The 16,414-nt window shown below is 53.1% G+C and overlaps 2 protein-coding genes and 1 non-coding gene across 4 annotated transcripts; 2 read left to right on the top strand and 1 right to left on the bottom strand.

Annotated features, from left to right (window-relative positions):
* Positions 1-3,364: 3,364 nt before the first annotated feature.
* Positions 3,365-4,856, bottom strand: DNAJC30 (DnaJ heat shock protein family (Hsp40) member C30). Its single transcript, XM_028110304.2, has one exon. It carries the CDS (start codon positions 4,823-4,825, stop codon positions 4,145-4,147), a length of 681 nt encoding a protein of 226 aa, XP_027966105.1. The 5' UTR covers positions 4,826-4,856; the 3' UTR covers positions 3,365-4,144.
* Positions 4,857-4,989: 133 nt separating this feature from the next.
* Positions 4,990-15,810, top strand: BUD23 (BUD23 rRNA methyltransferase and ribosome maturation factor). 2 transcript variants are annotated; one of them, XR_003610421.2, is made up of 13 exons: positions 4,990-5,080; positions 5,179-5,216; positions 6,524-6,619; positions 6,710-6,792; positions 6,890-6,986; positions 9,115-9,211; positions 10,286-10,336; positions 11,045-11,130; positions 11,338-11,383; positions 11,551-11,609; positions 14,629-14,681; positions 15,364-15,453; positions 15,554-15,810. XR_003610421.2 is itself a non-coding variant. In XM_028110098.2 (12 exons), exons 1-12 carry the CDS (start codon positions 5,033-5,035, stop codon positions 15,606-15,608), a joined length of 846 nt encoding a protein of 281 aa, XP_027965899.1. In that variant the 5' UTR covers positions 4,990-5,032; the 3' UTR covers positions 15,609-15,810. The 2 variants fall into 2 exon arrangements, 1 of the variants encoding a protein (XP_027965899.1); XM_028110098.2 differs by lacking the exon at positions 14,629-14,681.
* LOC114214584 (small Cajal body-specific RNA 20) lies at positions 14,776-14,906 on the top strand. The gene has a single exon (XR_003610458.1).
* Positions 15,811-16,414: the final 604 nt, after the last annotated feature.

Raw genomic sequence — 16,414 nt, 5'->3', positions numbered from 1 at the left:
ATGCATGGTCCCTTTTTTTCCCTTCTTGGTAGACACGGAGCATAGGAGACATTTCTCTATTATGAGCAAAACGGCCAAGTGTGTAGATCAAGGCCTTTTACACTTCCCTGCTGTCGGTGGGAATGCAGCAAAAGGGGGAGCCATGTCCTCTCTAAAAGGCAGATGTTACAGCTTTTCCCAAGTGCTAGTACGAGTGTGTGAGTGAGCACAATGGCAGCACGTTTTCTCTCTCTCTCTCTCTTTTAAATATTTTATTTATTTGACAGAGAGTTAGCAAGAGCAGGAACACAAGCAGGGGGAGTGGGAGAGGGAGAAGCAGGCCTCCCGCGGAGCAGGGAGCCCGACGTGGGGCTCGATCCCAGGACCCTGGGATCATGACCTGAGCCGAAGGCAGACGCTTAACGACTGAGCCACCCAGGTGCCCGTGTTTTCTCATTTTTTGAGAGAAGTCAGAAATCTCGATTTTTATGCAGTCTCCCAAGTTTTGAAAGTTGGCTAAAGCTTTTGAAGCCGCTGGGCCAGCCACAGCCAGACACGGTGTGCAGGTTGGCTGTGTGGCCTGTGGGACCAGATCTCAGCCCATTCTTGGTCCTCCTGAAACAGGCCTCTTGTGTACCAGCAGCCCCCTCCCAGAACTGAGGGTGTGAACGCCGAAGGGGCACAAAGCAGGATGGGAGGACGAACGCACTTGAAGTCTAGTTAGAGGACCCCAGCCTTAAGAGAGAGATTGAGAGGGACACCATGACCTCATAGCAAGTGAAGAGGAGCTCTCTGCACCTGCTTCTTGGGGATGATGGCACTGAGCGTTCTCAGTACATGCAAGTTCACCACGAGGACCTAGATTCAGGTCTCGTGGTCACGCTCACAAAGTAACAGGACCCTCAACTGCTTTGCACAAACCCTATGGCCACCAGGCCCACAAGCTGAGCCTGAGAACCAAGGTACTGAAGGTAGGCAAGGCAGGCCTCCTCCTATGATCCTGATCATTGGCAGGGGGCAGTGTGTGATCTTGTCACAAGGCTGAGGAATTAAGAGGAGGCAAAGACCAGGATAGAGCCCACTTTTCCAGGGCACTGAATCCAAGACGGTAGATTGAAGGAACGCTACCACTTCCCAGCCTCTCTTCCTGGGATCTGGTGACCTTCCCACGAACGTCTGAGGTACGCCACCTACACCCCGCTGCCATTTCCCCAAAAAGGAGTACGGTGGCAACTTACTTGGGCTCCATCCTTGGGGTCTAGGCTTGTGACCATAAGGACTCTGTGTGTGTGTGCGTGTGTGCGCGTGTGCACGTGCGTTATATATATAATGACCAAATGGACAACTCATTGGTCTAAGGTAGGCTATTCTTATTCATCTTGGCTCATGCGAGGATCACTATGGAAGGTGAGGTGCACCGAGTGAACAAAATGCCAGAACCTCAGAAGGGAAGCAAGAAATCCTACTCCCTCAGCGCTGGGATCTGCAAAGGATCACTGCACCCAGCAATAAACAAAAGGCAACAAAGGGCAAAGTTTGGCTCAGGAGAAATAAAGTCCTGATCAAGTCCAAAAACAGTATCAGGATTGCCTATACAAGTACACCTCTGACCACTGTCTTGTCCGTGTCTCCCCGCTCAGGACTTGTGTGTGCTGCTCATTCAGCCTCACGCTGTACTTGCAACCCCATTGCCACCCCAGTGAAGAGTCTGAGGCAGGCTGGGCTGCTGTTATCTTCTCCTGTCCTAGGCCCAACTTTCAGGGAGTTTTGTTTTAGTTTGTGATCAAAAGGAGAACAGGGACTAAAACTGAACATGTCTGAGCCTTCCTCCACTATCAGGAATTGGGAAGCAGCCCCTAGAAGGCAGGGTATAATGTTCATGGCCTGGTTCAGCCTCTCCTCCTCAGGGCAGGTAAGAAACTGAGAAAGGAACGACTTAGGGCAATCTTACGGGATAAGGGATAGGTGGGAAGGGGGAAATATGATGGGAACCAGTCTGGGTATCCTTCAAAAAGCCTCCCACACGTCTCCCCTTCCATAAAGGGCCCCGACTCCGTTTTAGGGAGAGTATTGAGGGGGACCTTCGAGTTCAGCTCTGGGCTAAAAAACAACAAAACAACCCACAAACCTGAGGCAGGCAGGATGGCACTGTAATAGCGTGAGCCTGGTTCTAGGGCCTAAGGAGAGGTTTACAGTTGGGATGATTAATGAACTTTATCGACTATCCTGCTTGGAGTTGCATGGAATGTTACAGAAGTTTCACAGGGTCTGCCCCCCTCCCCCAACCTTCTGGAACCTTCTATATACCTCTGCGTTCTGGGCCCCCAGGGAATGTTCTTGGCTTTGATATTTACTGACAGAAAACAAACTCGGGGGGGTCTATATCAAGGAGCCCATGAGAAAGGTCCCAGCTATCACAGACCACTAGTGCTTTTACCCCCCAAAAGAACCCCAATCCTTTTTGACAGAAACTCTGATAGAATCTTGCCCCAAGGACACGCGGTTATGCGTCCAGCTGCTTGGTTGAGAACCACTAGTTCCTGGCACATTTTAGTGAGCCGAACACTTCCTGTTGTTTGTATTTCAAAAAGGACTTGTTTTCCAAATATGAAACATAATAACATTAAATGTTCTTTCTAAAAGTACATGTGCCCCTCCCCCCCAAAACCAAGGCTAGCAGAGCCTACCGAGTTTGAATCCAAAGCAGGCTCAAATCTTTACCACTGAATCGTGTGCTCACTGCAAAGTCCTAAGAGCTTGCCCCTGACTTCCAAGGCTAGAATCAAAATCGTTTCCGAGATACCAATTTGAACTAGCTGTGGCCTTATCCTAATTACAAGGATTTCCCAAGAGCAGTTCTTATTAATTTACCAATGCGCCTCTGGCTCTGTTTAGAACCTACACTTCTGTCCTCACTCTTGTGGTAGATCTCTTGCAAAGGTTTTCCTATCCCACAGTTTTACACTTAACCCCAGTGCATAAATACCTGAGCAGCTGAAATCTCACAGCCCACACACATACACCATGTGCAGGGACACATAATCGAGAGCCTGACTACTACAGCTCCAGCCAAGTGATGACCAACTGCTTAGCTCGACTTAGAAACCCAGAGAGAAAAAAGCCTCAGCCAGCTCTGAATGAAGACCCAAGTTTCCACCACATGCCTCCTCTCCCTTAGAAGTACCGTCTACTCCACACTCAAGCAGCCAAGTTTCAAGGACTTGTCTTGTGGGGTTAAACAAGAGGACAGGCCACATTCCCAGTTTGCTGGACTCAAAACTCCCAGTCACTCTACTTCAGGGAGGGGATGGGGCTGCACAGTTAGTAATGGGGTGGCTGGCCAAGGAATGACCAGGAGACAGGCACACCGTCCCAAGGATAAATCTGACTCTACTAACATCATGTTTTAATCACTGAGCCCATTAGAACTGTGGATAATAAAGTGTGACAGAGCTCAAGAGAGCAAATGATTTGTTCCTCTGCTGTCATGTCACAGAGTAATTTCTCTGAGGTCATACATTAGATAAGTACGGGTACAGGAACACTCGATTCCTTATGCTCCACGACCTTGCTTTCCCACTCCCACATGCCACGGACAGAAGGGGGAGCGGGGCCTGGGGCTGATCATACAAAAACGGCAAAGTTTCCAAAGATCCCATTCTTACCCTACATCGGGTCTCACCTTGTGGCTGGGGAACTCACAGAAAGACAAGGTTTGGACAACCCCAGAATTTTTCTTTTGGCAGCCAACAACTGGTCACATGGCACGGTTCAAGGTTACACAGGACCCCCACGGTACAAACGTGGGGCAGGAGCAGACAACGCTTGCTTAGAGCTTTACAATAAAGCCAGAGCAAGTGTTCCAGAAGTTGACAACATCAGGAAGGCAACCTCTGGAATTGGCACCCAAGGGACTCCAGAAAACCCTTCACTCTCGGGCTTTCGGGATTCTTCTCACTGGGCATCGAAAGCCGTCTTGTCTGGACCGTAGGGGAGGGACGTGCAGGTGAATGGCTAAGCTGGGCGGGCGGGGAAGAGGAGGGGGAGGGCAGTTCCTTCGGACCCCAGCAGAGGTAGACTAGGGAAGGCAAGGGTTCAAGAAGACAGGAAAGGCCGTTTTCTTGGGGCTGGCTGGGGGGCTGCTCCCCTTTCCTCCTCTCTCCGATTAAAAACGAAAGCCCACGATGACGAAGGCTATGAAGAGAAGGAACACAAAAGTCGTGTCTCGGGTCTCGTCCCAGCGGAAGCCCTTCTTGGCCCGGTCCTCCTGCTGCTTGCGCAGGGCCTCTCGCCGGGCCCTCTGGCGCCGTTCGCGCTCCAGCTGTTCTCCGTAGTGCGCTTGGTAGAAGGCGTCGAAGTCGAACATGGTGCGGTTGGCGCCCGCCGCGGCCTGAGCACGACTGTGGGCCCGAGAGGCCGGTGGCGGGGCGTGGGGCGAGCCGGCACTGCCGGCGGGCCCCTTGGAGGGCCGGACACCAGGCCCGCGCAGGTCCTCGTCGCTGAGCAGGCCGCGGTCATACTTGCGACGCAAAGTGGCACTGCCCAGCACCAAGTAGGCCTGGGAGATGCGCGTGAAGCGCTCGGCAGCCTCCGCGCTCCCCGAGTTGCGGTCTGGGTGGTAGAGAAAGCTCTGCCGGTAGTAGGCCGCCTTGATTTGCGCCTGCGTGGCCGTGCTGGGGACGCCGAGCAGCTCATAGAGCGCGGTGCGCGAGTATGGGCCGTCGCCCTGGGAATAAGTCCTCGCTCCTAGGCCCAGGCCGGATCCCGGGTTCTGTGGAGCGTTCGGGACCAGCCACAACCTCCACAGTAACCGCCGCGACCCCCTCAGATCGCGCTTGGCTGCCATCTTGGATGGACCGTGCGGGCGGTGCAAGATGAACTGGCCAATGGGAGGCGTGCGTTGTTCGCAGCGCGTCGGCACTGTAGCCAATCGAGTAAAACAGGAGGCGGGGAGAGGGGCGGAGCATGCGTATTAAGAGGCGGGCGTGGGGCCGATGACATAAAAGCCGGGTTTCCTGACCGTCAGTACCAGTCTCGAGGCTGAGGCGGGGAGATGGCGTTCCGCAGCAAGAGACCGGAGCACGGCGGGCCTCCCGAGCTGGTGAGAGTTTTGCCCCGCGCGCGCCCCTTTCCCTGCCTGTGCGGATTCCTCATCTTGATTCCTCCTCTACTGCTCTTTTCTTTTTTTTTTCTCCGCAGTTTTACGATAAGAATGAAGCCCGGAAATACGTGCGCAAGTAAGGGGAGCCTGCATATTGCCCGGCGTCGGGGGTCGGGAACCACCGGCAGGTTGACCCAACAGCGGGCATTGCTGGGAAAGCACGCGGAATTGGGGGGGGGGGCGGGGGAGGAAAGGAAGAGACAAGGACTGATTCCGGTTCTTAGAGTGGGAAAGTCAGCGATGAGGAAACCTCGGAACCCTCCGGGCCTCCGTAAACTAGCGTTAAAATGGGGGTGGATCATACCTATTCTCTCCAGGTGGTTTTCGAAGTTTTAAATGACAACTTGTTTGAAACATGTCGTAAATTCGGCGGGGGGCCGTGGATCCCTGTTAAGGGGTCGGTGCTGTTGAGGGGAAGGAAAGCGTGTTCGCGGAATGCTGTATGTTTTAAGTTCTCATGAGAATTGCTGGTGTAGGATCTGCATTTTGGAGGGTGGTTGTGTAACTCTAAAGCTACTCAACAGTTGAAAGTTAGAACAGGGACTTCAAACCTTCTCTTTCTGATACGCTAGTCTATAGATAACTGTTCTCTTTCTTTCCATTCAAATTAGAGTCCAAGACCAAGAAAGTCAGCAGAAATCTCTGGTCCAATTGTCATTATGTAGCAATATAAACTCGCCAGCTGCAGAGCTCTGTGGGATTCTTTCTCTTGGTCCTGGGATAGATCTACTATAGACCTGTTTTTATTAGCTGTAGTCATCGATTGAAATAATAATAATAGATAAATAATAGTTTGATTCACTTAATAGGAAAATGTTAACATTTTTTAAGCTTTTTTATGTTGGTGATGTGTTGAAATGATTAAATTTAGAGCATATCGGGTTAAGTAAGATATGTTCTCAGGTATATTGGGTTGAGTAAACTATTACAGTTAATTTTATGTGTTTCATTTTAATCGTGGTACTAAGAAAGTCTTACGTGGCTCGCGTTATATTTCTTACGGACAATACTGCTATGGATTTTATTGTGCGTTGTTGAGCTTTATACGTGAGAGTAACTATGGTGGGTAATTCTTCCAGAAAATGTGTTTTTAAGTAATAACATGAGAGCCTTACTGAGTTGAAAATCCCCAATGATTAGTTATTTCGGTAAGTGGTTTGTTCCCCTCACGTTAGCATTGCAACTGGTAGAGTTGTAATTTGTGTCCCAAAGTAACTTGTTGCTGTATTACATGGGGTCACTTTTAAGTAGTTGAGTATGGTGACTAGGAGAGTACCTCAGGGTGATTGTTCCTTTTCCTCTCTTTTTTTTTTCTTTTTTCCTCTGGGTGATGTTTTAGCTCAGAATTCTTTTATCACTTGCTTGTGTTTTCTGCCTTCCCAGCTCACGGATTATTGACATCCAGACCAAGATGGCTGGGCGAGCTTTGGAGCTTCTCTGTCTGCCTGAGGGTCAGCCCTGTTACCTTTTGGATATTGGGTGAGATCCTGGGGCCCAGTTCAGGTTGTCCAGGTGGTGGGGGAGTGTCTTTGCTGCTCACACTGTTGAGTTCCTGTTGGTGTCTTCCAGCTGTGGTTCTGGGCTGAGTGGAGATTATCTCTCGGATGAAGGGCACTATTGGGTGGGCATCGACATCAGCCCCGCCATGCTGGGTATGTATGTTCTACTTAGCATGGGAGCAGACTACTCTTTTTGAGTGTGGAGCAGTATGGGTTGTCTCTTTCCCTGATGTACTCTTCTCCAATGTAGATGCGGCCTTGGACCGGGAAACCGAGGGAGACCTGCTTCTGGGGGACATGGGCCAGGGCATCCCCTTCAAACCAGGCTCCTTTGATGGTTGTATCAGGTGAGAAGAGTCTTCGCTTCCTGCTTGTAGTCCTGCAGGTCAGTGCTTCCCAAACTGGCCGTGCAGCAGAGTTACACAGGGTACTTAAAAATACACATCCCCAGGTTAGAGCAATGCCCCCAGTTATGTGTTTTTTCTACTTTGAAACGGTCTACTCCTTTGATTATCTTGTGTTGCCAGGTTCAGGTACTGCTGGCATAGATTCTGTCTCTGGAGGGGAGGGGGAAGGGGTGGTCTTCTCACAACTCCAGGAGCCATTTTGTGGGTGCCAGCAGCCATCTTGTTGGCCCCAGCAGCCATCTTGTTGGCCCCAGCAGCCATCTTGTTGGCTCCTTTTTGAATAGCTCTGCAGTGGAGAGTGGCCCAGAATTTTCCAGTCTCTTCAGTGGTGCTGCCCATTCTGGGTCGTCAAGGTCAACTTTTGGGCATTTACATAGTACTTTGGTAACAGATCTTAGAACGTTGAAATGACCGTTGAAGCGTGAAGTTGTTTTCTGTGGTAAAGTTCTGTTGAATGTTTGGTGTAGTGTGTTGTTGTTGGGGTGGAAGGTAGGGGATAGGGAGGAAGTCATAACTTTAATCCTTACCTGGGGTGGGGGGGGGGTACCTCCTCCTGTGATTGCGGCCTGAGCAGTGGGGATCTGGGTGAGCAGTAAAATTTGGATTTGAAGATTTTCTTCTAGGGTAAGGGATTAGTTTATACCTGGGAACAAGATTAGGGGGAAACCGCATTTCACGGATAGCAATTGCTTTTTAGTAATGATTGGGTGAGATGTTCTAAGCCGCAGAAAACTGAAGGCCAGCGATATGGTTTGTATATTTTAGGAGTAAGTCGTCAATTTTTTTGTTTTTTAAGAGAGAGAGTACGGCAAGCTTATTATTTTATTTATTTGAGCGTTCCTTATGTGTAGGACGGGGTACCAGGTGTGGTGGAGTTTGTGGAAATACAACACAATCCCTGCTTTAAGACTCTCCATGGTGTATTAGGTGCTATAAACACGGGCCATACAATTAAACACGAAGTTGAGTGTGGAGTGTGACTGGGGAGTCACGGAGCCCACCACAGCGGTGAAGAGAAGCCAGAGAGCACAGGAAAGCCTTGAAGAGAAGGAGGGGCTGGGGTTGGGCCTTGAAGGCTCCAAGGAGTTTGGATAGTCACGGGGAGGGTTTCTGAGTGAAGGAACAGTGGGAACAAAGGCACAGAAGTAGCCAGGGGAAGGAGCTGAGAAGTTTGGGCTTTATTGAGTAGTCAGTGGGAAGCTAGGGAGCGACAAGATCGGAGCTGTATTTTGGGAAGATTATTTAAAAGAAAAGCAAGATGAAGCAATGGAGGCGGTGAGTAGTGCTGACCCAGGAGAAGTGGTAGAGAGAAATAAAAGCTGGGAGAGGCATTTGGACAGACCGTCACGGTTTGGGGTTCTGTGGTTAACGTGTGCACAGCAGTGAACGGGGACATACCTGAGAGGAGTATATAATAGCTGCTTGAGGTTTTTAAATCTGGGGTTGAAGACATTGAAAATAAGTACAGTTAAAGGAACTGATTTGAGGGTGCCTGGGAGGCTCAGTTGGTTAAGCGACTGCCTTCGGCTCTGGTTATGATCCTGGAGTCCCCGGATCGAGTCCCACATCGGGCTCCCTGCTCAGCAGGGAGTCGGCTTCTCCCTCTGACCCTCTTCCCTCTCGTGCTCTTTATCTCTCATTCTTTCTCTCAAATAAATAAATAAAATCTTTAAAAAAAAAAAAGGAACTGATTTGAGGAGGACAGTGAATGGTTTGTGTTTACTATAAAGGGGTTTTCCCTTGATTAGAGGAAGGGAATGAAGGGGGGGGTAGGTGGCAGAGAGCCTTGACATGCTGTGTAATTTTAAATCTGAGACGCAGAAACAAGGTTGAGAAAATACTTGTTTGGACTGGCTGCAAGGAAGTTAATGCTGACCTTCTATTTACCCTTTTCTGTCCAGTTGTAGGATGGTAAGCTGGAGTGGGTCTGCACGTGCCCAGAAAGAGAATTATGAGCAGGAGGGTTTTACCTGGGGCTCAAGGATGTGCATGGTGTTCAAGTCTCAAAGAGGCTGGGGGGAGCAGTGTGTGTTGCTCTCTCTCCTGACCGGGTCCCTTCCTTTCTCAGCATTTCTGCTGTACAGTGGCTCTGTAACGCAAACAAGAAGTCTGACATCCCTGCCAAGCGCCTGTACTGCTTCTTTTCTTCTCTCTACTCTGTGCTGGTGAGTATGAGATCTCCCAGTCTGGGCTGGCTGCTTATCCCTCCTGCAGGTAGTGACGGAGTAGGAAGCGGCCCATGAGAAGGCCATTCAAATGGGACCTCAGGACCCAAAAGGGAGGGGGGGTGGCAGGACCTTATTGCGGTTACTTCTGTCTTGGTGTTCAGTCTAAAGAGAAAGCTCGGTGGTCTGACATCCCTAACGAGATGCAGAAGATGTTGATGAGACCGATCACAATTCCTGTGTCCCCACTGCACTGAATTTTAATTGGAAGTTAGTTTGGGGGCATGGACTCCACAGAGCGAGGACAGAGACATCATGTCCAGGGCTCACAGAGTGCCCACATCCTCTTGACTCCCACCCCTCTCTCCCCCCTTCTGCTGACGCTCTGATGGGGAGCAGGGTGGTTATTTATCACAGAACCTTTATTAAGCTCTATCTTGTTTCCATAACTGATGGTGTTGATTTCGGTTGTGTTACAGGATTAGAGGATTTGAGATTTTAAGTCCCAAAAATGAGCTCTTTTACTTTTTTGAGTGGATCCAGGTATTTCTTGGTTTTCTTAATCTCCCCACCTCATCCCCGGTTTTCCTAGGATGGGTGGTTTTTGCATATGGCTGGCTGGTCTCGCGCGTCATGTGGTTTCTGTCACACATGCACTTGAGTTAATCCGAGGTTCTGATGGCCTGTGTTTGCCTTTCTCTCAGCTGAAGTGGTTTTCTCTATGTTTAGCCATCTCCCCATTACATTTGGGACTCTGCTCAAGTGTCCCTCAGAGAGAGGCCTTCCTTGAACCAAAAGTAAAGCCAACGGTCTTCTTGTCACTCACCATTCTTTTGTCCTAATATATTTTTCTTTTCGGCACTAAATCGATACTGTAAGTTAGCAGTCTTTCTCACTAAAACATGTGCTCCAAAAGTTCTGGGGCTCTCTCTGCTCACAGCTGTATCCCAAGCCCTGTGAACAGTGTCATGTAGCTAGTGGGGTTTCAGATACTGAGTGAACAAGGAATGGAGAAGTGTTGGGCCCTGAGCGCAGGGTATATTTGTAGGAGAGTGATGTTTCTGTTGCTTGCAGGTCCGTGGAGCCCGTGCCATCCTGCAGCTGTACCCTGAGAACTCAGAGCAGGTGAGCCCCTCAGGCTCCTCGAGGTGCAGGGAAGCGGGGGAGGGACCCAGAACAGGTAAGCTGTCCTGCTCCTCACTCATCTGCCCTCCCGCTGTTGGGAGGTGACAGAATGAGGAACTTGTTGCTGACTGGTGGGAAAAGTAGGGAGCGAGCCTCCGAGAGAGGTTCCTGTGGCCACTGATGGCAGGTGTTGTGACCTGTCCATTCTAGGGAAGGGTAGTGGTATCTGCGGGGGTTAGGATAAAGACGTTCAGTCTTCTAATGACAGACGTGTGGTATTAAAATTAATAGGATAATTCTGGTTTCCATAGTCAAATGAATAGAAGTTGGGGAGGATTTGAGAGAACAGCAGACTCGTCTGCCCTGTGGAGGGTCAACCATGGGGATGAGGAACAGAGGTACAGATTCTGAAAGTGGGGAGCTGTCTCCAGCCCCTCATGTAACAAATTTGCCTCCTGATTGGTGGCCGTTCATTCCTGAGATGGGTCCCTGGGCTATAAAGAGAATTGGCGGGAATTGTTGGTTCCAGCTTGCATTTTCCTCTGTGTGGCTTTTGGGGACTCAGAATGGGGAACGGTCTGATGAACACCTTCAGTTCCCCCTGGGCAGGGTGCATCCTAGGGGCAGACTGGCTCCTGGAAGGGAGTGGAGAGGAAGCTCTCTGCTCTCCCAGCCTCCCTGCCTGACTTGCCGCCGTTCTCTCCTCAGTTGGAGCTGATCACAGCCCAGGCCACCAAGGCTGGCTTCACGGGTGGCGTGGTGGTGGACTTCCCCAACAGCGCCAAGGCCAAGAAGTGAGTGCCGGGGGCTAGCATGCTGCCCGCACTGAGCAGAGAGGGTGTTGGGGTGATGAGCCGGCCAGAGGCGTGCGGGGCTGGGTCCCCGGGGCCCTCAAGGTTCTGCACCTGTGTGTGGGAGGGAGTGTGCGTGAGGACTCATCCCCCCCCCCCGCCCCTACAAGGCTTTATGAGCTCAACCGTCACTCTGCTTTCTGGTTTCAGGTTCTACCTCTGCTTGTTTTCTGGGCCGTCAACCTTTCTGCCTAGGGTAAGGATCCCAGAGTTTGCAGGCTTGTGGCCTTTGGATTCCCTGCTTGTGGGGCTGAGCCTAGTACCTGTTGGAAGGGCTCAGGCCTAGGTGGCCTGGCCTCCTGGGGTGGGGCAGGCGGCTGGGGAGACCGCCGGGACGATCTAAGAGCACTCTGGTCCCCGCAGGCCCTGAACGAGAGTAAGGACGACGAGGAGGTCCAGGAGTCCGAGTTCACGAGCGAGAGGTAAAGCTGTTGCTTGGGCTGCTTCGGGTTTGGGGGCTCGCTGCTGCCAGGGCTGGCAGACAGGGTGGCTCTCCACTTTCACGAGGTCTCTCGGGTCCAGGTGTGGCAGTAGCACCACGGTGGTGACAGCGGGAGCTCTCGGGGCCTGTCCCTGCCTCAGGCTGGGCAGCTGGGACCCTTCTGGATGTGTCCGGGCAGCCATGCGGCCTTCTGTCTTTCCTCTGTCTGCCGTCCCTCCCCACCTGTGTTGTGGACCCCCGCAACCCCCTCCGTCTCCCCGTCCACTCCCCTGCGTGCTCTTGTCCTCTCCGGGCTCCTTCCCTCCCGCTCGCAGATGCGCTGCACAGCCTCCCCCGTCCTCTCCAGTAGCCCCCAATGCCAGCTGGCCAGCGCCGCGCCTGGATCCCCTCTGGATCAGATCCACACCTGCCTCTTGCTCTGCCGCCCCATTCCCTTACCCCTGCTCCTGCTTCCATCTCCTCACCAGTCACTCTTGCCAAGGCCACAGCAGCCTCGATCCTGCCAAATCTGGCCACTTCTCAGTCTTCTCTGCTGTCCTCTCAACCTGCCTGCTCCGTCGGCGCCAAAGCGGCCGATTGCTCCCTTTGGTGCTTTCCTTGCCCGGCCTCCCACCCGCTGTCCCGGTTTGCTCCTTGCCTCGCTGGCTGTTCCTTCTCCGAGCACCCTGGGGCCCAGACCTGGACCCCTTCTCCCTCTGCTGCCTTAGCCACCAACCCTAGGTGCACTGCTCCGGATTTATGCCCGTGGCCTCAACCCCACCTCCAGCTTGTGAACCCCCGTAGAAATCCGTACCAGACTTCCCGCAGGTATTTGGGACCAAGCCAAGCTTTTGCTGTTCACCCCGAGGCTCCCTTCCTCTGCTCTTTCCCCTCCTCATTCCTGTCTTTCTGATCTCCTCTCCAGCCAGTCCTTCACGTTCTGCCCGTGTCTGTCCACACAGCAGCCCCCTCCCCTGCCCAGCCTGAGCCCCCACTGCTCCCCTTGCTTGATGCCGACACTGCTGGGCTGGCCTCCCTCTGCACTCTGGGTCTTTGACCCTTTGAATTTCTCTTCCACGTGGCAGCAGGACGAGTCCTTTTCCTTTTCCCTTAATTTCTTAAAAAGGGAGGTTCTGTCTTCCAGTGTCCTTGGTTGAGTTCTCCTTACCCTTGTTTCCCTCTACCTTCCACCGCTCTGAAACCCGCACGTGTGGTTCCTGGGTGGTCTGGTGTCTCCCCGGCCGGAAGGAGAACTTGGGGACCGCTGACGTATCCCTGATGTCAGAGTAGGGTCCTGTTGGTGAATGGTATCCAGTGTTCGCTGACTGGATAATTGATGGTAAGGCAGCAGAGGTTACTTTTTCATTCTGGTTGATGGGAGTGCAAAAGCCCCAAGGTTTTTAAGACATTGAAGAGGAAAAACGGGCAGAGCGTGAATGAGTTTGGAAGGCCACAAGTGGTGAAGATGACGAGTGTGGTCCTGATGTCCACCGCAGATTGGAGCCCCCTGAAGCCCCCCCCCCCACCCTCTGTGGTCATCTGCCTTAGTTCCTCAGCCCATTCCCCATGGGGATTTGTGGGGGGGGGGGCTCTTCAAGATGTGTTCTCCTCTAAGGTGCCCACCACTTGCTCCCAGCGAGTGGCGCCCTCTCCTCTCCCACCTCACAGAGGATCCACACGTGGTTCAGCCCCCTCCACCCACAGTACAGTCCCTCTTGTGCTCACACTGGTGTCTACAGACGACACACGCTAGCTGTAAACTTAGGTAAGCAGCCGTTTCTCATCTACTTGAGGGGTCAAAGCCCACACTCGGGCAGTGTGTCGAGGAATAGAGCACATCTGTGCTTGGGCTCGGCAGTGTCCGGCCCGGGCCTATCTGCCCAGCTCTGCAGGCCCTCAGCTGGGGGCAGGGGGCAGGGGGCAGAAGGCTGTTGTCCGTTGGAAGGATAATCGGGGCTTCTCTCGTTCTTGTCATTTCTAATCATTCTGTCTCTCTGACTCTCTCTGAGGACTCCGTCCACCTGTGGCGTTTGCAGCTTCTGACCAACTTCCCTCTTGGCACCTCTGGTCTGGGGCACTCACTGCCTCCCCCTGCTCCCTTCATCTGCCCTGATGGCTCTCCCCCATCATTCCTTCTTCTGTGGCTCAACAGCTGGCCGCCCAGCTCGTCCCTCCTGCTGATTGGTCCTGCACTTCCAGTCCCCGGTTGGCAGCTCCCTCCTGTTTTGCACTTGGTGCCTCAGACTCCTGCCCCTCTGGTTGTGGGCATTCTCCATTTCTTTCGTGCAACTCTGCCTGTACACGCCGAAGGGTCTAGATCACATGTCATTGTCTCTGACTGATCCCTGCTTACTGAAGGGACAGCATGCTCACTCCTTGCCTGTAAGCCAAGTGAGATTCTGAAATTTTTTTTTTTAAAAAATAGATTATTATTTATTTAGAGTTGGGGGGGAGGTGCAGAGAGAGAGAGAGAATCCCTAGCAGACTCTACACTGAGTGTGGAGCTTGAAGTGGGGCTCAGTGTCAGGGCCCTAAGATCATGACCTGAGCCAAAATGGAGTTAGATGCTCAACTGAGCCATCCAGGCACCCCTGAGTTGTTTTGTTTTGAACAGTTCTGACTTTTGTTACTACGTCAGAACAGGTGAGTAGTAGTAGCCAGGGTCTGTGATGAACTGGCCCTCAGGCAAGGAGGGAACGTGTGTTTCCAACCCTCAAGATCCCACTGCCCTTCTCGTCCCAGGCACACAGAACTCTTCTGTCCCCAAACCTTCTGCTTGGTCCTTTCAGTGCCTCCGCCCTGTGGTGCTCTGGTCTTGGTGCTGCCTCACCTTCTGCCTGCAGAATTACCCGTTTGTCTCAGCAGCCCTCTAGTTTTTCCCAGACTCTGCTTTTCCTTTCTGCGTCAGTCGCTTAGCAGCTGCTGGGCCTCTGTGCACTTGCTTTGCCTGGCGTGGCTGGTCCCTGCCATGGCCCGGTCGCGGGCTCTTCAGGGGCAAGTCTGGTTCCTATCCACCGTAGGACATCCTTGGGTCGTGCACTCAGGTGCTCAGGAAATGGCTGTTACTCAAATGGTGAGCAGCCCTCCATGGCCGGAATTATGCTGGAAGCTGTTTGATCCCAGGTGGGGATGTGGTTTGCGGGGGCAGAGGCTCTCCCTGTTCTCAGGGCCTCTCTCCCACGGGGCTGTGTGAGGGGGTCCCTCTCCTCAGCCAGGGCCGGAGGCCAAGATCAGCCCTTGAGGATCATTGTCGGGGCTGCCATGAGCTGGCAGCCTTGTTTTCCTGCCTCAGACATGTGGAGTTGCTGGGAGCCCCCACGTGGTCTAGCCCAGGCCTGCCAACCCCACAGTCAGACGAGGGGCTAACGTGGCAGCACTGGGCACGGGGCCTCCAGCTCTCCTCGGATGGTGCCAGGCTCTCATGAGCTGATCCTGCCTGTGTTGCCCCAAAAGTAGCGTGGCTCTTCTTGCCTGCCCCGCGGGCAGCACCTAACGAAGACACCGAAACGATGTATGTGGGGGGCGAGTAGGGGACCTCTCCCCTCCTGCTCTCCTCCTACGCAACAGCTTTGGCCCGGGGGGAGGTGTGTGTGGGGGGGGATCACTGAGGGGAGGGGAGGAGAGGGTGTCTAAAGGCGGGGACACTTCGGTGGCCACAGGGGCATGGGAGGATCGCTGTTGTGCCCCGTGCGTGTGAGCTGGGCTGCCGGCCGGGCCGCGCCCTCCGCCCCTTCAGAGCAGTGTCTCCCGCGCAGGATCCTGTACGGGATGGCGAAGCGCAGGATCATGAGGAAGAGTCGCGAGTGGGTGCTAGCAAAGAAGGCGCGCTACAGGCGGCAGGGCGAGTGAGTGCTGGGGCCGGGCTGCCGGGGAGGGCGGGCTCTGGGGTCCCGGGGGGTTCTCGGTTCTTTTCTCTGAGACTGGCCCCTGACTTCTTGGCCACAGGGCGGTCAGACCGGACACCCGCTACACCGGCCGCAAGCGCAGACCCCGCTTCTGAGCGGCGAGCCGGACGTGTTTGGAGGCCCAGCGATGCGCCGCGCCTCGCCACCCACCTTGTCGCCTGCCGGGGTTCTCTCTGTTGAAGTGCCTACTTCCATTAGCTGACAAGATACTGTTTCAGAAAAGTTCTCAAGTTCTAACCATTTCTCTTCACTAACAAAAGTTCTTGTTCTAAAAGCAATAAACCACTTGTTGTGGAACTGGGGCTCTGGCATTTTTCAGCTCTGATCCTGAACACATTTCTTGGGTTTCTCTACTCGTGGGGGCCGCTGCCTGGTTCCCCAGGTCCAGATGAGTGAGGCTCGCAGAACTTAAATGTGTGAAAAGTACCCTTTTAACATACAAGGAACATAGATAGGTTTGATTTCAGGCTGCTTATCTATTCCAGCACGAGGCCGATTTAAGAAGGATGGGCAGGATGAAATTATCTGTGGGACCCACTGACCCGAGACCATCACCCAGCCTCCTCTGGTTGCCCTCCCGCTAAAGGTGTCACCCAGCCTGTGGCCTGGGCTGACCTTTGGCCGTGAGCTGCACCACTTGATCAGCCCAGCACTTGCTTGCCTGTCTTTGGAGACATGTCTCTTGTCTGACTTCTAGCGGTCAGAGGGGCAGGTTAAGTCCTGCCCTTGGGGTGTGGAGGGGATCTGGGGGTTGCTTGTGACTCCTGCAAAAGCAGGAGAGGGGGTAGCTATGGGCCCACAGTACAGAACGGGCATCAGGCTTCAAGCAGGAGTGGAGACGTTCGGGCTGCGGTGGAGAGGCTGTAGGCCGGAGGCTGTGGGAGAGTCTGACCCCCAAGTT

The sequence above is a fragment of the Eumetopias jubatus genome, unplaced genomic scaffold (assembly GCF_037043125.1).
Source record: "Eumetopias jubatus isolate StellerSeaLion01/CBP00866 unplaced genomic scaffold, mEumJub1_p1.0 scaffold_12, whole genome shotgun sequence".
Lineage (NCBI taxonomy): Eukaryota > Metazoa > Chordata > Mammalia > Carnivora > Otariidae > Eumetopias > Eumetopias jubatus.
This window is presented reverse-complemented; position numbering and strand designations above follow the sequence as displayed.

What these genes read in the sequence shown, in the direction of transcription:
- DNAJC30 (XM_028110304.2), bottom strand. Translation starts at nt 4,825, where the DNA reads ATGGCAGCCAAGCGCGATCTGAGGGGGTCGCGGCGGTTACTGTGGAGG.
- BUD23 (XM_028110098.2), top strand. Translation starts at nt 5,033, where the DNA reads ATGGCGTTCCGCAGCAAGAGACCGGAGCACGGCGGGCCTCCCGAGCTG. An exon ending in AACAGCGCCAAGGCCAAGAA is followed by an intron (nt 11,131 to 11,337) that starts GTGAGTGCCGGG and finishes TTCTGGTTTCAG; the next exon opens with GTTCTACCTCTGCTTGTTTT. An exon ending in TCCGAGTTCACGAGCGAGAG is followed by an intron (nt 11,610 to 15,363) that starts GTAAAGCTGTTG and finishes TCTCCCGCGCAG; the next exon opens with GATCCTGTACGGGATGGCGA.